The following is a 22,741-nucleotide window of genomic DNA, read 5'->3' on the forward strand; positions in this document are numbered from 1 at the left end:
CTGGTCTTATAAATTCAGGCCTGGTGGTGGGTGCTGTTTTTATACTGCAAATCTTCCTGTACTCGGTGGCGTAGCGAAGATGAGAGGCACCCCTCCCCTACCCTCTTTTCCGCCCCCACCTCTACATGCTCCTGCCCCCGTACCTTTGTAATGTTCGTGGCGTGAACAGCAATCCCCAAGCTGCTGTCAAGTGGGCCTAGGAAGTAATGTTGGAGGAAGAGCCTCGTGTTTGGTTAAAGGGCCCCCAAGTAACCTGTCGCCAGCAGCACTTTCTCATCGTGACTGCAGGGCTATTAGGCCACCAGAAAAAGAGGAACAAGAGCGAGCCTTGTGTTTTACATCAGTTAAATACATTTTGCCTCTTTGACAACCTCTCTCTTGATTTCTCCCCTCCTAATCTTCCTTAGCCCCTACTGTTCCCCGGGACGTGATATTTATGTCCAATTCTTCCTCCCACGTCATTGTGCGCTGGAAGCCCCCAACGCAGCGGAACGGCAACATTACCTACTACCTGGTTCTGTGGCAGCAGCTGGTGGAGGACACGCAGCTCTACCTGAACGATTACTGCACTAAAGGTAAGTTAAAAAGCCGTCGCGACCTCAAATCATGTAGGGTAAACCCCAGGGCCTTAGGAACGTACCTTAGGTTAATGATTTACGCGAACTAAAGGATCAAATATTCCATAGAGAAGCTTAAAGATAATGCATGCACATTTAAATTGAATCCTGAAGCGGACTGGAAGCCAGTGAAGCTTTCTCAACAAAGGAGAGAACGAATAAAGAACCAATTACCTAGAAATCTAGAGAACAAATAAGTCTTCAAATGCCTTCTAAACTGCAAGTATAACATAGATAAAGAAAATAATTGTTTACAATATTTGGCCCAGAGAGCGGCCTGGTACGACCGTGTACGATGTGATAGGCCAGAGCACTTTACAGGGGTTCAAGGAAGGTTTGGATAGGTTCCTGGAGGATAAGGGAATTGAGGAGTACAGATAAAACTAGAGGTAGGTTATAGAAGTGGTCAGAAACCACTTCACAGGTCACAGACCTGATGGGCCGCTGTGGGAGCGGACCGCTGGGCGGGATGGACCTCTGGTCTGACCCAGTGGAGACAACTTCTTATGTTCTTATCTTTTAAACTTACATCCTTTCACTGAAGGGTAAATAAAAAAAGCATGAGCTTTGCGGGAGTTTTGGGGATTAAAGACTGAAATGGGTATGAGGATGCTTGACCAGTTATGATTCTATAATAAATGCCACCATGAATCTACAATAAAAGGTAGATTCATGGTCATATTTTTTTCAAACTGAAAATTAGTCTCACTGCTGTATTCTGTATGAGTCGCAATCTGGAAATATTCTTTTTTTACCCCCTGCAAGATAAATTATATTACAATAATTTTGCCAGCCTACAATCGTTTTGTAGCCTAAACTCTACTTCTTCAGGGCCAACGTCGTGCAAAGAGCACCAGAACGGTTCAATGTGCCAATCCTCTGCGTCCCCTAAAATAAATTTAGCAGCAGTATTTTGCAAAATCTACAGCCTTTTCATCTGTTTGGCAGGAAGACCTAGCAAAAACTTTAAACTGCTGCTCGTGCCAGCACTGGCTCTCCCTCCGATGTCACTTCAGGTCTCGTGCCTAGGAAATGGCATCAGAGGGAGAGTTGACGTGGGCAGCAGGTTGGAGTTGATGCTCACGCCGGCGAGGAGCTAGAGGGGGGAGAAGTGAAGGCGTGCACATGGCGCCCTTGCTACGCCACTGGATTCATCCGCTAGTATCATCATTTTAATGGCTTCCTCATTTCCAGGGCTGAAGCTGCCTACCAGCAGTGCGGACACCAGGTTTGATAGTGAGGATGGTGGGTACCCTGAGGTTGATCTAGACGCAGAGGACAAGTGCTGTCCATGCCAGCCGGACGGACCACTGATGGAAGCAGAAGGCTCCTTCCAGAAGAAATTTGAGAACTTCCTCCATAATACCATCTTTATCCCCAGGTATTAACAGTTTTCCATCTTGCATATGCACAGATATGACTTTACATGAAAGCATTTATCTCTCGTTGAGTATGTCGGATCTTGGGGACACCTTGCTTTTCACATGAGCAGCTCATTCCACAACTGGAAGGCATTGAGAAAAATTTGAGGAGGAAAGGGGGGGGGGGGGGCAGTAGTGTAATCAGGGAAATACCTGTTGTACCTGAATAAACTCAGCTTGAGCTACTATGGAAAATGTGTGACCTCCGTTCTAATATTATTTACTTTGAAATTTCTTAATCGAATTTTTCATAAACTAACAAGCCAAGCACAACAATACATCCTGACCAAAATACAGCTGAAAAAAATCCACTGTGTGGTTCCTTCACGGAGTCTTAAAGACATCTCAACCAATCAAAGAAATCCCCCCCCCTCCCAACCCATCCCCCGTTCTAATATTATATCTGTATGATATAGTGTGATTTTGTATGTGATTTTTGTTCCTCACTTAGATTTGTGGATAAGCGGGTTATAAATAATTTCAAATAAATAGATATAAATGCCGTTGCAGTCCTCTTCTCCCGTATAGTGACCCAGTTCCTCTGAAATGGATCTTTAACATCATTCATAGATGGGGTTGCCAACCCTGATGAGGCTCCGTCAAGCCAGGTTTTGGCCCCCTGACACACATGGCGTTATAACTCTGATTACCTGCTGCCCCCCTCCACCCAAGTAGCAACAACCTCTTCACGTTCTCCATGGGGGTAAAACCAGGACTTGAACGTCCCTCTGGGTTAATCTGGTTGAGCGGAGACCCTATCCCTGGCTCTTGTGTTATAGTTATTTCCTTTGGACTCACGGCATACTCTCCCTCTCTCTCTTTCAGGCCTCCTTGGAAAGTGACACTAGTGTATAAAAATTCTCAAAGGTAATGGAAGCAAAATCGTGTGTGAAATAAATCGGCTCTACTTCTCAGACTTTATTTATTTCCAAGGCTTAATGTACAAATTGAGTTTACAAAACAAAGGGTAGGGGGAATAAAAAGGAAGGGTCAAGGGGGCAGAGCCTGAGGAGGGTGGGGAGAGAGTCTTAAGGGAGGGAACCAAACGTTTGCATGAATAAGCCAGGCTTTGGCAGATCTTTTTGAAGCTGGAGAAGAAGGACTCATCTAATTTCAAAGGGGAGTGAATTCCAAAGCTGTGGGCCTGCCTAGCAGAAAGCAGCGTCATGAGTGGTGTCAAGTCAAAGGTTAGATGGTGGTGGTAAAAGCTGAATACTGATAAAAACCAAACTACCTTGGTTTGGCCTAAAGCCAGACATTTCCTGATTCTGTATCCTTTGATGATGATCTTGTCTTGAAGGATGAATAGGTCCTCTAGAGCAGTGGTTCCCAACCCTGTCCTGGAGATCCACCAGGCCAATCGGGTTTTCAGGATAGCCCTAATGAATATGCATGGAGCAGATTTGCATGCCTGTCACATCCACTATATGCAAATTTCTCTCATGCATATTCATTAGGGCTAGCCTGAAAACCCGATTGGCCTGGTGGTCCTCCAGGACAGGGTTGGGAACCACTGCTCTAGTAATAATCTTGGACTTTTCATTAAAATGGAATTTTAAATTAATATGTTGATTCTAAAAAAAACATTTTTTCTAATTAAACAGTTATATTTGGTCCCCTCTTACTTTCACACCAATCACTTTAGGGTTTTGGTTCAACTATTGATTCTTTCTCATCTGGACTACTGCAATTCTTTATATCTAGGCATCTTGTCCAGATTGACTTTGAAGTTGCAGTTGATTCAGAATAGGGTTGCCAGATTTTCCAATTGGCCTCGTGCACCTGGATGAACTGCTGGGTTTTGGAAATCTATCCAGGCACCTGGACAGTCCTCTAATAAGAGGACCTGTCTGGGTTTCCTGGAAATCTGGTAACCCTACTCCTGCCCACTCAAATCACTTTTGAATATTAACTCTAAAGTGTTTGTCTTGGAAGTCTGATGATTATTGTTCATGCACAAAAGATAGGAAGATACGTAACTGCGGTATGTCTATTGATGCTTTCTCTCCTCCCAATCCTGCCCAGACCACCCAAGAGGCGCAGAGACGTGCCCACCACTGTTAGTGAAGGCCAGATGCCAACCAACGGCTCTTCTATGGATACGCCAGTCAACCGGACGGGGGTCGACGCCAAGACCTACATTGACTTCCCCAGCTTCGAAGACAAGGTATTCCGGGACCGCACGGTCATCTCCAACCTGCGGCACTTCACGGAATATCGCATTGACATCCATGCCTGCAACCATGCTGCCCACACCGTTGGCTGCAGCGCCGCCACCTTCGTCTTTGCCAGGACAATGCCCGAGAGTATGTATGCCCTTTGCAGTCCCCGCTCCTTATCCGGCCACATGCACTATCTTCTCTCTTATCTTCCGCCTTTCGTTCCCTTCTCATCAGTCTGTTGCCCCTTTCCTTGATCTCTCCTCGCCCCCCATATTTATTTTCTCCTTCCTGTTCCCTCGGGTTCCTGCCTCACCACCTCTCCTTCATTACTTTTTAATGCATGTTTTCCCATCTTTACCAAGACTTAAAACCAGGAAGTATAGGCTCAACAAATAGAAAGGAAAGATGTTGCAATGGCTAGTGCAGTTGAAATAGAATTTCCACTAGCTGATGGAATTGGTGGCAGCGAATGTGTTCTCTGACAGGCAGGCTCCATTGCTACCAAAGTTCTAGAAATTATTTATTTTTTTATATACCACTTATATCCTAAGTGGTTTTACATTCAGGCACTTTATCATATTTCCCTATCTGTCCTGGTGGGCTCAAACTCTATCTAGTGTACCTGGGGCAATGAGGGGATTAAGTGACTTGCCCAGGGTCAGAAGGAGCAGCAAGGGATTTGAACCCACAACCTCAGGGCATTGAGGCCGTAGCTTTAACCACTGCACCACTCGAGAAATCAAAATGTAGCAAAAGTGATCCAAGTGTAGGACAATCCAGCCATTGTGACATCACTGATGAGGTTGGCTCTTATTGGTGGAATGAGGCATTATGATGTCACAAGACCAGCTCTGGTTATCAGAGGCTGAAACTCTTCACAATCTGTCTAATGTACCTGGGGCACTAAGTGACTTAGTCAGGGTCACAAGGAGCAGCGAGGGATTTGAACCCACATCCTCAGGGTGCTGAGGCTGTAGCTCTAACCCCTGCGCCACACACTCCCACCAATCAAACTAATAAAATCCAAGTATGCTGGAGATACACACAGTGGCGTAGTGAAGGATAAGTGGCACCTGGGGTGGTGGTGCCCCTCCCCTGCTCTCTTCGCGCTCACCCCCTGCTGCATGTGCACCCCCTTCCCTTCCCCAGTACCTTTTTAATTTTCTGGGCTAGAGCGACGGCACAAACTTGCTGCTCGCGTCATGCCAGCTATTCCTCCGACGCCGCTTCCTAGGCGTGGGACCCGGAAGTGGTGTCTGAGAGAGGCGACACCGATGCGGGCAGCAAGTTCGTAGTGCTGCTTGCGCAGGAAACATTTAAAGAGGTACGAGGGAAGGGAAGGGTAGGGACACGCGAAAGGGGGAGGGTTGGGAAGGGAGGGGCGAAGAGGAGGGCGGGTGCCTGCACCCTTTACAAAGACTGCGCCTGGCGTGGACCGCTCGCTGCCCTCCCCCCCCCCACCTCTCTTACTACATCAGTGGATATACGCACAGGACAGGTCTCCATCCCAAAGTGTATGGGACAGACTTAAAGATCTCACATGACCATGCATGCGTAGACTTCCTCCCTGCCCAACACAGCTTTTTAAAACCCGGGCAAAGTGCCGGGTTTTGAAAGGCCATCCGGACATCTGGTAACCCTAGAGGGGAGATATGATAGAGATGTTTAAATACCTCCGTAGCATAAATGCTCAGGAGGTTGAGTCTCTTTCAATTGAAAGGAAACTGGAATGAGGGAGCATAGGATGAAGGTGAAAGGGGACAGACAGATTCAAGAGTAACCTGAGGAGAAATACTTTTTCACAAAAAGGGCGGTGAATTTGTGGAAAGCTTGGAGCAAGTACGTAGGATCTCTACAGGAGAGGAAGGGATAGTGTGGATTGACAAACTGGTTAGACCATATAGTCTACATCTGCCTTCCTTTTCTATATTTATACGACAGAGGAGACAATTGGATGTTGGTCATGTGGTCCTTCTCTGCCAATGAGGATTTTTTTCTTTGCATCTCCATGCTCCAACCTTTTACTTTGTTCTCATGGGCCTCGCTCTCCTGCCCAACACATGTAGTAGTGTACCTTTGGTTGAAATTTCACAATCTATGCTTGCTGACTTTATCCACTGTCTTCAGGACAAGCAGATAGCATTCCTGGCAATGTCACTTGGGAACCCATCGGGAAGAACAGTATTTTACTGAAGTGGAAGGAACCAGAGAACCCAAACGGGCTCATTCTGAAGTATGAAATCAAATACAGTCGGGAGAACGAGGTACACAAAACCTATGGCTTTTAAAGGCTCCTCCCTGCCCTTAATTCTACTCAGGTGCAGCTATATTTTGTCCCTTTGGCAGGGGGTAGTAAATGGCAGTAAAGATCCAACTCACAAAAACAGTATCAATGGGGCTATTCCTAGGGGGATCAATATCCTATATTCCATTTAGAGGGTGAACAGTAACTTTAAAAAAAAAATGTATTTTGGCCAAAACCAAATCTGCGGCTTAAATTTGCCATTTGGTTTCGGCTGAAACCAAAGCCAAAACCATCCCCAGCCTCCAACTAGGAGCAGGCCCCATTCCTTCCCGGACCCATCTGTAGGTCATCATGGTTGCCCCCTCCCCCTGGTCTACCTTATTGCCTTAGGCAGGAGCGATTGGACTCCTTCCATTGCCATGTTCAAAATTAAAATGGCTGCCTTGAAGTCCAGCAGCATTCTCGCAAGATTGCCGCTGGAGGTCGCAGCAGCTCTTTTGAGATGGGAAGCCGAGGTGGGCAGAAACGATCCGCAGTCTGCACAGGTCGGAGTGGTTGGCTTGACCCTGCATTTTAAATTTTTTTTTAAATCGTTGACTCTTAGTCATCAAATTCTGGACCATTCTTCAAACTTTGTTTAGTTTTCTCCTTATGCTATATGATCTCTGAAATGGAACAGTGACATTGCCCAATATGGGGAGAAATCCCCCTAGAAACACAACCCCACTCAGTTGGATCCTGTAGATCCCTGATAAAAACGGGATCTGTTATTGTAGGATCAAATGTTGCAGGGAGGATTTGGCCATCTTGCTTTTGAGTCGCACATCCTCTACCAGTGGCATAGCAATGGTAGGAAGAGCCCAGACTGCCCCTCACTCCTTACGCACACCCTCCCTTCCCACCCCATCCCTCTTCAAATCTTCACCAGCATGACTTCTCTAGCCCGCTGCTCGCGTTGGCTTTCCCTCGGACTTCACTTCCTGGCCCCGTGACCCGGAAGTGATTTCAGAGCAGGGGTCACAAAGTCCCTCCTTGAGGGCCGCAATCGTCGGGTTTTCAGGATTTCCCCAATGAATATGCATGAGATCTATGTACATGCACTGCTTTCAATGCATATTAATTGGGGATTGCGGCCCTCAAGGAGGGACTTTGAGATCCCTGTTTCAGAGGGAGCCAGGCTAGAGTAGTTGCTTGTGCTGGTGAAGATTTTAAATAGGTATGGGGGAAGGGAGGGAACGAGCATGGCCTGGGGGGGGGGGCGGAAAGGTGCCAGTGCACCCACCAAGATGGTGCCTGGGGCAGTCCGCTCCCCCAGTAGCCTATGATCTTTGGTACCTAGTATTAGAAGGAAAAGCTTTGCTTTTTTTACATCCAGGCCAGAGAAATTACTTGGGAAATGCTAATATCTTAAACTAGATCACTGGAATTATGTATGTATGTGTGTGTGTGTTTTGTTTTGTTTTTTCCCCTCCAGGAAGTTCCTGCCACTGTCGTGTGTGTCTCTCGCCAACGATACAAAAGATACCAAGGGGTCCATCTCACCCTCCTGCAGCCTGGGAATTACTCAGCCAAGATCAGGGCTACTTCCTTGGCAGGGAATGGGTCCTGGACTGGGCCAATTTACATCCCTGGCCCAGGTACATATGGGTTGGGGGTGTCTTGGCAATCAGTTTGGGGAGTGGGGAGTGTAAGGGTATTCGATGTGGGGAATGCTGACATCCACTCAGGTCTTGGCCTTTTTCTCAATGGAGACACTATCAAGAAGGGTTTAAGGACACTGGAAGCTTCCAGTAACCCCGGTCTCAGGTTCTTGAAGCTCTAGGGACCAAGTGTAGAGCTGTGGCTTTAGCCACATCTTTTCTCCAGAGATAACTACAAGGAAACTTGACTGTAAAAAAAATATTCTTTGGTTTACCTGTACTGTCCTCCCCCCCCCCCACCCAGCAGAAGATAGATTTGGCACAGAAGAGCAGGCAGCTTCTCATTCTTGGCAGGAGAAATTGACATGGGTGATTTCTCAAGCCACTCCTCTTTCAGGCCCAGAATTCCAGGAAAGGAATGACATCGATGGAACCCCAGCGATGAACAAAACTGTGTAGAATTGATATGTTAAAGCTTAATCAGCCCATTCTCCGTCCTTTAAAATAAAAATCCGGCAATTTTTATTGTGGGCATTTGCTGGACTTGTCACAGAATAGCCAGAGACGTTCTCTTGAGGAAGTAGGTTTTCCTGGTTTCCCACTGGGCTTCATCCCAAATTTCATATCGGCCCAGGAATAATCCTTCGTATCTGTTTCTTTCTGCAGTGGAAGAGCCATCGGAAGGGTTCTACGTCCTTCTCAAGGTGATGCCGTTTGTGCTACTAGTTGTCATTGCTTTTTTGGCCATCTTTGTGTTCTTCTACAATAAGAAAAGGTAATCTCATCTGTCCTTTCTCTTCCATAGCATAGTCCGTGCCATGCTTCAGGTCTGCAGTATCATATTTAGCAAAATTGATGTTTTAGGGATGTGTTCAGTTATGACACTAGACCTCATGTAGACCTATTGTGGGGTTTTTTTTCTAACCACTGAAAGAAGTCAACGGGAGATATTGCAGTCATCCGATTGTGTATGTGTGTGTTAAAAGTGTCTGTATATCTTTACTGACTTCAATTCATTAAGGACACTGCTAGATATGTTTTAGAAATGAAAATTCCCTGGGAGCCTGGGATTTGGTAGTATACAAGGCCAGGGGAACTACAAATCCCAGAATGCCTAGGGCAGGAGGTGGTGAAAAGCAGAAATGGCTTCTGTGCTTTTGGTGGACCGGGTTTGGCTAAAAGTAAATATCTGATGCCAGATGGGGCTACTTCAGGATCCCTTGGAGGGAACTTGGCCCTGTTTCAGCCTCTTGTTGTTGTTTCCGCATTCCTTACTCTTGAAAAAACCCCAACCAGGGCTGCTACATGGAGGACAGAACGTTGTTCATTCAGAGCAGACTGGCATTCTCTGGCTACAGCTAGTGAGGAGGGAGGGGGGGGGAATACCTTCCGTCTGCTGCGAGTCTGCTCTCTTCTACAGATCTGCACGGCAGAACAACCTATGAGGAAGTCACTTGTTCATATATCATTTTGCTGACTGAGAGTTTGTGTGTGGTAGTGATGGATAGGGTGTGTGTGTGGTAGGGATTGTGTGTGTGGAAGTGATAGATAGGGCCGCCCAAGTCCTGCCCTAGCTTCGCCCAATGCGATTGAGAGGAGGCTTTTCAAAACCCGGACAAAGTGCCTGATTTTGAAAAGCTGTCTGGAAGACATGTCCGAGGAAATCCGGACGTCTAGTACCCCTAGTGATGGAGGTTTGCAGTGCCAAGCTCTCCCCACCACCCATGACCACAAACATATTACACAAAAATAGAGAGAAACTAAAAGAGCCGTTCTACAAATCCTCTACATCTAAAGAGTCAATGTGTTGTCGTCATTGCTATATATTTGGAAGTACAGTACCTCTTCTAAGCCGACATGAGACCTGTTATTGCTCTGTACCCTCTGTCACAAAGCAAAAAAACCCGCCAAAACAAATTGTGTGTGTGGGGGGGGGGGGGGGGGGGGGAGGTAGGAGAGCCTGCATGTCTTAAAAAGCCAGAATAACCCTAGAAAGCTTGGCCTAAGCTTCTCTATCGCTACATGTCTCTTTGCTTCTTGAGGTTGAGGGCTCCCCGTTGCTCTTTAAAACTCATGGGATGATGCTGTGGAATAATGATTAGGAGACTCTTGTGTAACGATGGACACAGAACCCCAGTATAACATTATTTCATTGTTTTCTTCCAGGAACAACAGTGGCTATCCAGGTGGCACCTTGTACGCCTCAGTTAATCCAGAATATTTCAGTGCCTCAGAAAGTAAGTTGTGATTCCCTTTGAAGTGGGAGGTGGGAAGAATTATTCAAGCCCCTTGCCGCTGCATAAAGACAAAAAGGATGGTTGATCTCTTTATCTTATGTCCAACTGCACCCTCCCGAAATGTAACTGGATAACATATGTGATTGAAGTTATAGCTACTATTGGTGTGGTTCTCTCTAGATGGATAAGTTTATCCAGAAAATGGCAGAATATCGTTGCTAACTAGATGAAGTGTTGTCCCACCTGAGAATACCCTGGTCCCTCTGTGTTCAGGCCGCACCAGGGATTGATAAATCTGCTCAGAAAGACTCAGGAAGTTATAGGAAGGGGGCAGCAAATAATTAGTAACATGCTTTGGCTGAAAAGGAGGGAAATTCTCCTCAAAAGATGGAGATTCAACAACTCTTGATTGTCCAACCCAATGAGAATTGGTTGGTCCCTCTCTGTTGTGTCACATTTTCATTTTTTTTAAAGTGTACATACCGGATGAATGGGAGTTCCCGAGAGAGAAGATAACCATTATTCATGAGCTAGGACAGGGCTCCTTTGGGATGGTCTATGAAGGAACTGCCAAGGGCATTGTGAAGGATGAGATGGAGACCAAGGTGGCTCTGAAGACAGTCAACGAGCTGGCCAGCATGAGAGAACGAATTGAATTCCTCAATGAGGCCTCTGTGATGAAGGCCTTCAAGTGTCATCACGTGGTTCGTATCCTCTTTCTCAAGTAGGCACACACTAAGCTCATGCTTTCATGTCCCTTGCTGTTTTCTGAATACTTAAGGCTATCCTTTTTCCCCTCTGACCCAGTCTCTGTACCGAAAACCTTCAGTTAGCAAGTATTGGTGTGTGTGATGGCTTCCTTCATGAGAGACAGCTGTGGTGGGGCATGGAACGAGGACCTGCATGGTAAAGGCAGAGCAGAATGGTATCGTGGTTCACTCTTTGCTGTTCTTTTTCCGCTAGGTCCGTCTGCTAGGGGTAGTGTCACAAGGCCAGCCTGCCTTGGTCGTCATGGAGCTGATGACCAGAGGAGATTTGAAGAGTTACTTACGTTCCTTAAGACCAGATGCGGAGGTAGAGCAAAAGCTTTTACTGGTAACAATATCAAACCAATTTCTACCCTTCAGCCAGGTTAGTCTGTGGGCAGTGGAATAGTAAAGGGAGGGGGGCAGACTGCCCCAGGTGCTATCTTTACGGGGGACGCTGGTACCTCTACTCCTCTCTGTACCTCCTCTCCCCATGTACCTCCTTAAACATTCACCAGAGCAAACAGCATCTTCCATTTCCTGCTCACACCGGCTTTGGCTCCCTTCTGATGTCACTTCTTGGTCACGGGACCAGGATGTGACGTTGGAAGGGAGCTCAAGCTGACGCAAACAGCAGGTATAAGATGCTGCGTGAGCTGGTAAAAATTTCAAGAAGTATTCGGGGTGGGGGGGGGGGGGCGCTCAAGTGGTGGGAAGAGTTGGGGGGGGAGCACACGGCACAGCGATGCAGGGCGCCAGTGTTCCAGGCGCCAGCCTCCCTCACGCCACTGACTTGGGGGTCTACTGTGATATTTCATGTTCAGAATTCTCTGGGTGCTCCAATTTAGAAGCTTAGATGCAGCACGCTTAGTGGTAATTCCAAATTGGCATCTGGCCACCAAGATCCTGTTATACAATACGAACGTAAATTGGCAACATTTATTGAAGGACCCGACCCGGCCTATGTTACGGACCCCCAGACATGTCCTGGAAAGAAGGACTTGTCCAGGGAAATCCAGACGTCTGGTAACCCTATTATCGGTGCCCTGTTGCCCTTTTGGTTAACTGATGCTTCTTTCTCTGTCCATCACATCCGAAACATATCAAAGTGACATAATAGGGTGGGATGGGGGCTCCGGCACCCGTCCAACTCTCCGCCCCCCCACTCCCCTCTACCTCCCACCCCATCCCTTCCTCTCTGCCACATGCCTCTTCTCTTCCCTCATGGCTCTTGAATTTTTGGGCGTGAGAATTTTGGGCGTGAGAATTTTTTGGGGTGCTACCCACATTGGCCTCTGCTTTCTCCGACGTCACTTCTGGGTCCCACGCCTAGGAAGTGATAGGGAGAGCCGACATGATGCGGGCAGCAAGTTCGTAATGCTGCTCACGCCATGAAAATTTAAAGAGGTTCGGGGGAATGGAAAGGGGAGGACAGGAAGGAGCAGGGAGGGGGGGCGACACTCACCCTCTCCTCTCATCCCATGGGTATCTTTCTTTTCTCTTCCCCGTCCCTCCAATTTCTACGCAGAACAATCCCGGTCTGCCTCCTCCCAGTCTGAAGGCCATGATTCAGATGGCAGGCGAAATCGCTGATGGCATGGCCTACCTCAGTGCCAAGAAGTTTGTGCATCGTGATCTGGCTGCCCGGAACTGCATGGTATCTGAGGACTTCACAGTGAAGATCGGAGGTAAGTATGTGAAGTAAAACCCGGATGTCTCAAGCCATCCTCCTTTTTCTAGAGTCACCTGGGAGGATGGAGGTGTTGGGGTGAGGGTGGGGGGTAGTATTCTTCCTTGGCCATCTGCAAAGTCCTGTGTTACGACTGGAAGTAGAAGCTTGCGCCTCCTGGTGGTAGAGTAGGTCCTGCAGGTGGTCACAACATTTAGAATTATTAAAAAGAGAATGAGTTTTAAAAGCACACAGGATGTGTATGTTATCTGCTATATGTGTGATTAAAAACTTTTATTGGAATCAATTGTCACTTGCAAAGACTTGCATTTTCCCAGTGATTAACTCAGCAGTACACACAGAGTGACATCTGATTTTTTGTGTGTGTGTGTGTGTGGAGGGATTTATGTAATGATACAGAGGGAAGTTTGCACCAATTTTCTGAGATGGCGATGCTGAACTTATCCCTCATCTAGGAAAGTGCTAAGATAGAAACAAAGGAATGGCATCTCCATAGTCGTATGCAAATTAGCATTGAATGCTTTTATTTATTTCTGGTACCGTTTTAGCATCCATTAGTGCTGTTTTCCATGCTTTCCTGCAGTGATTTCATCTTTATCCTTTCTTTAAAAGACTTTGGCATGACCCGAGACATCTACGAGACTGACTATTATCGGAAGGGTGGCAAGGGGCTGCTTCCTGTGCGTTGGATGTCCCCTGAATCCCTTAAGGATGGGATTTTCACCCCTCAATCAGATGTCTGGTAAGTGATCAATATACAGAAATCATTTCATCCTCCCCTCCCCCAGCCTTGAAATTTCCTTGCCATTGCTTAGACTTGGTGGGGTTTCAGGGTAGACCACCTAGGTAACTTATTTGTTTTTTGGAACAAAACTTACCAGTACTAGGGTTGCCAGATGTCTCAAGGTCCCGACGGCTTTTCAAAACCCGGCACTTTGTCCGGGTTTTGAAAAGCTTCCTCGAAATCGCATTGTATCCATGCATGTGCGAATGCCCTCCTGCCTGTAGAGAGCTTGGGGGGGGGAAGGCTAGGATGGGATTGGGGGTGGGGCTAGGGTAGGCTTGGGGGCGGGACTGGGGCGGGGATGGGTGAACTAGACGAGCCTGGGGGGCGGGTCTAGGGGGGGGGGTCTGGATTTTACTAAAGTAAAATCTGGTAACCCTAACCAGTACTGGGTCACAGAGCAGAAGTTACTTGCAAGTCACTTGTGGAATGTTGTTTGGTATAAAGCAATGTTGGGTCGACACAGACCTTGAGCAGTGTTTTTGGGAAGCGTTGTGCTAGGTCACCCCTCCCCCCTCCTCCAGGCAGGATTCATCTTGCTTAAACCATCCCAAACTAATGCACGTCCACTCTGCTCTTAAAACCCTTCCAGGGTTGGAGATCCATGTCCTCCTCACCCTACCTAGGTGGAGAAATATTGGTCTCTCATGTCGGGATTTGGGTAGCCAGCAGCTAGTTTTAAACACTTTTTTCAAAAGTCTATTTCTTAATCTGTTAAATGCTTTATCATATATGAGGGTTAATTCATAAGTCATGGCAACTATTCTTTTTCTCTCAACACTGGGACATGTTTTTTTTTAATGTTGTCACCAGATGAGAGATGATTGCAGCAAAAAACATGGCAAACCAATTGGGAGACGCTTTCTCCTCCTCCTGAGACTGCTTTAGTGTTAGACATTTTGATGTCTCTTTTTGTTAAAACAATATAGAATGAAAGAGAAATCGTTCATCTATAGAGGATATAGCACTGTGAGAGAAACAGACAAGGCTGGTGTCCACGCTAGGCTGGACTCCAAAGCTTGGCAGCAGACGGCATCATATTCACACTTGGGCGGCCTCTGGGGCATCAGGGCCCAGTTTGCACTGCCATAACCCCTGCCCTGCTAGTCCTCTTTCCACAGGAGCTTAAATCCAGGGCCTGGGTACCTTCCAGCGCTGTCATTGCTTCTGTGAAGAATGCATAGAGGGCCACCCTCACCTCTTACCATAAACCCCTAGTACCTGGGCAGGTTGAGAGTTTTTCTGGGCTCTGTTTCTGTAAAAAGTGCCTTTCCTGTTCCTCAGTCTCACTGCTGTGTGGTATGCTAAGAACATATCTGTCTGTCTCCTCTATGGCGATAGGTCTTTTGGCGTGGTGCTATGGGAGATCGCCACGTTGGCAGAACAGCCCTATCAAGGCATGTCCAACGAGCAGGTCCTACACTTCGTCATGGACAACGGGGTTCTGGAGAAGCCGGAGAACTGTCCAGAGAGGCTGTAAGTGCACATGGCGTGTCTGCAGGATTTCAGTTACAGATTGTCCTAGGCACATGTAAGGGACAATCTCTTACCCGATGGCGTAGTGAGGGTGCGAGATGTGGTGGCATCCCTCCCCAGCCCTCTTCTCCAACCCCCATCCACTCCTTCCTAGCCCGCCTGCCACGCATCCTTTCCCTTCCCCATACCTTTTTTACGTTCCCTGCACGAACAACAACTGCTCTTCCTCTGATGTCACTTTCTAGATGTGGGTCTAGGAAATGACATCAGAGGAAGAGCCAACACTGGCACGAACAGCAGGTTGGAGTTACTGCTTTCACCAGGAACATTAAAGAGGGTTGGTGGAAAGGAGCGGTGGGAAGTGAGAGGAGGACGGGTGCTGGCACCCCCACCAAGATGGCACCCGGGACGGACCACCCCCTCCTTACTACGCCACTGCTCTTACAGCAAAGCTTATTTATGATGACATCGCCATGAATGCCCAAAATTCCAGTTCATACAAGTAAATACATCTCCCAGTTAACACAAAATACAAGTTCCTTCATCAGTCGATCTATAGAGGTTGACGGCATTGTATCTATAGTAGAATGCCAACATTGTAGCCAGACTGTTGACCCCCTCCTCCCCCCTTTAATGCTGTAAAATATCCTTGATTTGCCTCCCTCTCCCCCTCAGGCATGAGCTGATGCGCTGGTGCTGGCAGCAAAACCCTCGGCAGCGTCCAACCTTTCTGGAGATCCTAGAGGAAACCCGAGACGAAATGCACCACAATTTCCGGCTGGGATCCTTCTTTTACAGCAGGGCCCGGAGGCTTCGGAACTCCTGCGAGGCCTCTGACACAGAGGCAGAGCTCCCCGATGACGACCACCCATCCCCTTCCTACAGCCACCTCTCGCTGCTGAGCGACGACCCCACAGCCCACCAGGAGCAGAATAAAACTAAGGACTACACTCACTTGAATGGGAAAGTCAGTCTCTGAGGGCTCATCCTGGCCATTGAAGAAAGGAGAGAGTTGAGTGAGGACTCCTTAGCCTTCAGAGCCTCTTTAGGGATATTGTGTGGCATGGGAGACCGGACCCATCCCTCGTGTACTTTCATATGGTCCATCCAAGCTCTATAGCACTAACTGTGAAATAAAATCCACGCTCTCGGTTGTGGATTTTACATAATCTCAAAGCAAACTGATTAGAACAGTTTCTCACCGTCCCACCTGTGGTTCTATCTATGCTCTGAGCCTGGTGATGACGAGGGGCCTGGGGTGGCTCCTATATACCTCCATCTCGGCTGTGAACTGCGATATTGTAGGTTTTATTCTCTGTCTGGTTTTAATCTCTCTTTGTCAAGTGAAAATACATTAAAAAAAAAAAAAAAAAAATGATAGTTTGAAGCCAGAGCTGGGCCTGTGCTGGTGGTTGACCAGCTGTGGTTTGAATTTGAACACCTGTTGAGCCAGATGCAGAGGGCTGGGCCAAGGCCAGACCCTCCAGTGGATCTGATCTATCCACTGCAAAGTTGTACATTGTTGGCATTGGGGTACTGGGAGGAGAGGAGCCGTTGAAGCAGCACAAAGGGAAGAATTAGGTCTGCTTGTTTTTTTGTTTTTGGGGGGGGTTTTCCTCATGAGTTGCCAAGATCTGACTGTTGTAATTTCAACTTTGGACAATGTGTAGGGGGGTGGGAGGTGGGCCTTCTCTGCCCCTTCCAGCTAAATTATCTTGAGACTTATCTTTAATACAGACGCTGCCGTTTATTGTTTTACCATTTATTTGCTCTCTCTTTAAGTGCGAGACATTCAGGTGAGAAGCCTAAAATCCCCAACCCCTGAGGAAGGTTGCTGTAGGTTTACCCACAGTGCTGTGTAAGATCGAGCATACAGTCCATGTGGGCCCCTCTTTATTCCAGGGAAAACGATCTGGTTGTAGGGGGCCTGGTTGTATAAGTAGGTAAATGATATTGGTGTGTTTCAGGAGGCTCAGGCTTGAACGTAACACATTGACCCCCCATTGGATTTAAAGTGCTGTGTCACGGGCGTAACGCAGTGGTTATGGCCAGAGTCCAAATTCTCTTTATTCTACTGATGGGAAAGTCGGTGCACTCCCCACTGCCTCAGGTGCAAAGTTAGATTGTAAGCTCACTGGTATAGGGAGATCCCTACTGTATCTAAAATGACTTTCTTTGAGCTCAGGTTTGGAAAAGGCAAGGTGCGGGTCCTGGGCAGGACAGCTGAAAGCGAAGTCAAAGTCCTTGTTTGTTTTTTGGTTTGTTTTTTTTAAATTTCATTAAAGAAAAAGGAAGATAACTGTCACTACAAGATCAAATATCATAAATCTAATCGAAGTCTACTTTATCTGAATTCTATCAAACTTTAAATAGTGGTGGAGAAAACCTTGGACACCTGCACACAAGCCCAGTTCATCAGGAAAGTTACTGAGAGAGATTGACATATAATAGAAGTGACAGGCATGCAAATCTGCTCCATGCATATTCATTAGGGCTATCCTGAAAACTGGACTAGTTGCTGGTCCTCCAGGACAGGGCTGGGAACCACTGCTCTAGATGACATGGTCAACTGCAAACCCTGTAAACCAGGACTGCCCAAGTCCGGTCCTCGAGATCTACTGGCAGGCCGGGCTTTCAGGATATCCACAATGAATATGCATGAGAGAGATTTGCCTTCACTGCCTTCTTGATATGCAAATCTCTCTCATGAATGTTCATTGTGGATATCCTGAAAACCTGGCCAGTAGGGACGACATGGCTTGACAGATACATTTGCCCAGCCAAGACTGCTGTTTACCTGCTTGAAACGCAAGGGTCTTATCCAGAAAAATCATGTATCTACAACCATTAGTTTTCCGATAAGCAAATAAGTGTGTTGTATAGTCCCATAAGGAAAACTAGAAGCTTACACTTATTTGCTTATCGGAAAACTAAAGCCTGTACCAATAGTCTAAAAGATAATCACTTTAAAATCATAAGTGTTCAAGATTTGTGCGGTGAAGGCTGAGCTTACAGGAGAGGGGCAGGGACTGGGACTGGGACGGCAACATAACTTGCGGGGATGGGAAGGGGACATTGAATTCCTGCGGGGATGGGGAAAAATGAGTCTCTGTGTCATTCTCAATTTTTGAGTAACAATTTTTTGTGCAGTTTCCCTGTTTTGGAAATTACTAATGAAAAAGGACCACTAGAGGTCACTGCAGGCAGCTTTATGCCTCCATTGTTAAGTCTGCATTGTTGTAGAAAGTGTAGCTACTTACCTGTAACGTAGGTTCTCCGTGGACAGCAGAATAGCCAGCTACATAGCTTTTTATCTGGTATGGGCTAGTAGGAAAGTGATAGAAATGCACCGTGCTCGTCCCACTCCCACCTCTCGAGTGTCTTTCTCATCACAAGGCTTTGTCCACTCCCCCTCCTCCAGTCCCCATTATTTTTAGGTGGTTTCTTCCCTGCATGACTCACCTCCACTAACATGGATGGCGTCACCTCTGTTAATATCTGAATCAATCCACAAAGCAGCCTTTCAAGCGCTTTGCTCCCCCCCCCCCCTTAGTGAGTCAGCAGGGTGGAGAGAAGCTGGGAATTGCATGTTAAGGGGGTTTCAGTAAAAGGTGCTGGTGCTCTTGGGTCACTTGTTTGTTCACTAACTATATATGCTGGGGCCAATTGCACATTGGCAGGAGGGCATCCGTGCTGGGTTTTGAAAATCCGTCCGGACCCCCGGCCGTGTCCTTGAAATCCGGACGTCTGGTAACCCTACATAAAAGTCAGTTATGCGGCACAGTCTGTGTTTTTGTGTATGGCAATTTAGTTTAGGATGGGCTGAAGAGGACTTTGGCAGAAGCTCCAGTCATCTGGAATGTGAGACGTTTAAGTATATTACCGGCTGTATCGAGATGGAAGAAGAGATTCTCTTTCTCAAAGGATCCTCAGCCACAAGAGGGCATCCGCTCAAACTCAGGGGCGGGAAATTTCATGGCGACACCAGGAAATATTTCTTCACCGAGAGAGTGGTTGATCCTTGGAACCAGCTCTCGGTGCAGACAGCGTGCAAGAATTTAAGAGCAAATGGGATGCCCAAGTGGGATCCCTTAGAGCAGGGGTGTCCAATGTCGGTCCTCGAGGGCCGCAATCCAGTCGGGTTTTCAGGATTTCCCCAATGAATATGCATTGAAAGCAGTGCATGCACATAGATCTCATGCATATTCATTGGGGAAATCTTGAAAACCCGACTGGATTGCGGCCCTCGAGGACCAACATTGGACACCCCTGCCTTAGAGGGTTAAGCCAAGGGAACCTGTCACCAGGAGTGGGATCCCTAGGATAGTAGACTTGGGGGTGGATCAGTAGAGTGGGCAGACCTGATGGGCTATGGCCCTTATCTGCTGTCATCTTCTATGTTTCTATGATAGTGCCAGGCAGACTTTTACAAAAGCTAGGAAATATGACCGTGTAACTCCCCCCTCCCCCCGCTTCTAATGCCCATTGATTGCCAATTAAACAGAGAATTTCCTATAAAATCTCACTAATAACTTTTAAAACTATGCAATCCAAATCGCCCCAGTTCATTGACAAATTCTTGATTCCGTACGAGCCATCCTGCCTTCTTAGATCGCCCGACCACAGATTGTTCACCGTTCCATCCCTACGAATAATAGGTACGAAAAGACACAACATTTTTTCAGTGTTGCCCCTTCAACTTTGAAATACTCTTCCAGCTCCTGTAAGAGAGGAAAATAATGTAAACCGCTTCAAAGACCATTTATTCAAAGAGGCATTTAATATTTAATGTCCTTTTCTATTTCCCTCCAGTCAAATTCTCTAAAGAAGCAAGTCGCAGTGTTTCCCCTCCTCTCGTTTGTCCCTTAATCATATTCTTTCCTATACAAATTGTATTTCCGCCCCACCTTCCCTTTGTTTCAAGTAAGCCTGATATTAGATGGTCTTTCTTAGTTACGCCATTTGCTAAACTCTTTTTAATTGTCCTGTCATTGGCGTTTTTTATTTCTTATTTGTTTTCCCCATTATATTTTATCTGTATCTCGCTTAGAAGCTGGATAAGTGACAGAATCAAATTTTAATTAAAAAAAAAAACCTTGAAAACTTGAAACTTGCATCCCATAAATGACAAGAATGCTTTGGAAAGGCTGTCGTGGGCTTCAATGATAACCCCAGTACTTGGAACCTAAGGACAGTATCGAGTGGACATCTACAGTTTCTGTCCCAGAAATGCCAAAGAGAGACAGTTTAAATATGAATTGATAAATGTGTGACTTGGGCAGACTGAATGGACCATTTTAGGTAGGATTAGCAGACGTCTGAATTTCTCCAAAGATGTCCTCCTTTTCGAGGACATGTCCAGGGGTCCGGGTTTTGAAAAGCTACCCACTAGCAGCGACGTGGGGGCGGCATCTGCGCCTGCGTGGACAGAACACAGTAATGTCATGCGCAAACACTAAGTGGAACACAGGATACGCTAGAGAAATCTGTATCGGCGAGTAACCAATTGGGAAAACCTGCTGTTAGATAAGGAAGTTATATGATCCGTATCAGTGAGTAGCTCATCAGTTACTCGCCGATATAGATTTCTCTAGCGCAGAGGTAGGGAACTCCGGTCCTCGAGAGCCGTATTCCAGTTGTGTTTTCAGGATTTCCCCAATGAATATGAATGAGATTACATTACATTACATTAGTGACTTCTATTCTGCCAGTACCTTGCAGTTCTAGGCGGACTGCAATAGAAGATAACTGGACATTTCTAGGAAGATTACAATTTAGGGTGCTGTTTACATGATTGAGTCTTTGAAGGGAAAATTACAAGAGTGGTAGAGACTTTGAGGGGAAATTTACAAGAGAGGGGATGGACAAGGGGATGTGTTTTGATATCTAGATAAATTTTTTGAATAGCAGGGTTTTGACTTCTTTTTGAAATGATTTGAAGTCGGTCATTGTTGTCAGCATATTGGAGATGGGGTGGTCAAGTTTCGCTGCTTGCGTCGCTAGTAGGTTGTCATACATCTTCTTGCGCTGAGTACCTTTGAATTGGGGGGTAGGTAAATGGGGTCTGAGTTCTCCTTTGTCTAGTTATATGGTTCCAATTTAGGTGATTGTTTAGGTAAGTGGGGGCAGTGCCATTTATTACTTTGAATAATAGACAGTAGAATTTGAATTGAATTTGCGCTTGTATAGGTAGCCAGTGTGAGTCTAGGTAAGCAGTGGTGATGTGGTCATATTGCTTAGTGAATAGATCAATCTGAGGGCTGTGTTTTGTACAGTCTGTTATTGTTTTATCAGGTTTGCGGGGCATGGTAGGTAGAGGATGTTGCAATAGTCCACTAGACCTGGGACTAGGGATTCGACTATGAGCCTATCTTTGTCGAAGAATTGTCTTATTTTTCGTAGATTGTGCATGCACTGCTTTCAGTGCATATTCATTGGGGAAATCCTGAAAACCCGACTGGAATACGGCTCTCGAGGACCGGAGTTCCCTACCCCTGCCTAGGGTATCCTACATTCCAATTAGTGCTGTGGTATTTTTACATGTTGTTGTGTCCCTCAAAGGGACCATTTGGAAACCCTGAAGAAGATGTGTTAATCGAAACACAGATCGTGTCGAGTCGTCGTTCCTTTGGCATAAAGGTGGACCATATTGCAAAAACCACGTGTTTCTTGATTGAAATAAAGACTTGGCACAAAGTACATTGTCTCCACAGTATTTTCCTTTGGATTTGCTATGTAAGAAGCAGATCCCATCAGACTTAGTTCTGGAGTCAAAATTATTTGATTGTAAATAGAATATCACATAAAAAGCTTGATGTAGCCATGTTTTGCCCTTAACAGGGATGCATTAGAGCATACTGAAAACATTTAAAGTAATAAAACCAACGTAAATCATCATACATCCCAAAAGACATATTAGTAATGCATTGAAATAACTTAGAAGCTAATTGTGAACAATTAACTAACATATCAGAAACTCAAAACAAATATAGACAATACCAGATCCTCAGGTACTTTCTCTTTTCAACAGTGGGCCCTTAGTACTTGTACCAGTGAAAAAGAGTCCGCTGGTCTGGGTGAATTCTGTAGAGTATGAGCTTGCATGGCATCGCAGTCGATGCATATAAACTGAACTCGAGCATGAGACTGACTTATCATCCGCCCCCAGCCATAGTGCTGGTTCTGTCACCCCACCCCCTCCACCTCAATAGGTCCTACGCTAAGGAGGGGAGAGAAAGTGAGAGCTGATAACTCTTCTGATGTGCTTGTTGGACCTGTGCCCAGCTTTGATGGATGACACTGTAAAGCTGCTTCTGAAGTTATTACATGAGTCAGACTGGTGTCATGATGCTCAGAGCTCATGTGGCAAGCGAGAAAGGTAGAGGAGAAGATGGTCCCGTAGGTGCAGGGCAGATGGTAGAGCCCTATAATGGGGGCAGGGACTGGTCTCCCACTGTGTGATGAGGGCGTAGGCTCAGCTAGCTTTCCTTCTCTTGATTAAATACCCTGGTTAGAGAAAATGCCGCCAATGACTCTATCATAAATTAGGCTTCCAGGCTATCCACAATGAACATGCATGAGATAATTTTGCATGTCAATTTTTCTCATGTCTTCATGGTAGATAATCCTGACAACCTGATGGGCACCTTCTGGGGTCTAATCCAAGCTATGTGTTCCACCATTCCCTCTCCCAGAGTTGTTTAATGTCAGAGGAAGGCTACAA

The 22,741-nt window shown here is 46.5% G+C and overlaps 1 protein-coding gene across 3 annotated transcripts in view; it reads left to right on the plus strand.

Annotated features, from left to right (window-relative positions):
- Positions 1-16,393, plus strand: part of INSRR (insulin receptor related receptor) — a 49,119-nt gene extending 32,726 nt beyond the window's left edge. For all 3 annotated transcript variants that reach the window (XM_033925613.1, XM_033925612.1, XM_033925614.1), the window contains 14 exons: positions 408-575; positions 1,812-1,998; positions 2,864-2,905; positions 4,064-4,344; positions 6,328-6,464; positions 7,920-8,082; positions 8,752-8,860; positions 10,252-10,322; positions 10,797-11,026; positions 11,286-11,396; positions 12,597-12,756; positions 13,371-13,500; positions 14,884-15,018; positions 15,694-16,393. In XM_033925613.1, coding sequence (XP_033781504.1) covers positions 408-575; positions 1,812-1,998; positions 2,864-2,905; positions 4,064-4,344; positions 6,328-6,464; positions 7,920-8,082; positions 8,752-8,860; positions 10,252-10,322; positions 10,797-11,026; positions 11,286-11,396; positions 12,597-12,756; positions 13,371-13,500; positions 14,884-15,018; positions 15,694-15,997 — 2,228 coding nt within the window. In that variant the 3' untranslated portion in view covers positions 15,998-16,393. The remainder of the gene's footprint in view (positions 1-407; positions 576-1,811; positions 1,999-2,863; positions 2,906-4,063; positions 4,345-6,327; positions 6,465-7,919; positions 8,083-8,751; positions 8,861-10,251; positions 10,323-10,796; positions 11,027-11,285; positions 11,397-12,596; positions 12,757-13,370; positions 13,501-14,883; positions 15,019-15,693) is intronic.
- Positions 16,394-22,741: the final 6,348 nt, after the last annotated feature.

Source organism: Geotrypetes seraphini, chromosome 16 (assembly GCF_902459505.1).
Source record: "Geotrypetes seraphini chromosome 16, aGeoSer1.1, whole genome shotgun sequence".
Lineage (NCBI taxonomy): Eukaryota > Metazoa > Chordata > Amphibia > Gymnophiona > Dermophiidae > Geotrypetes > Geotrypetes seraphini.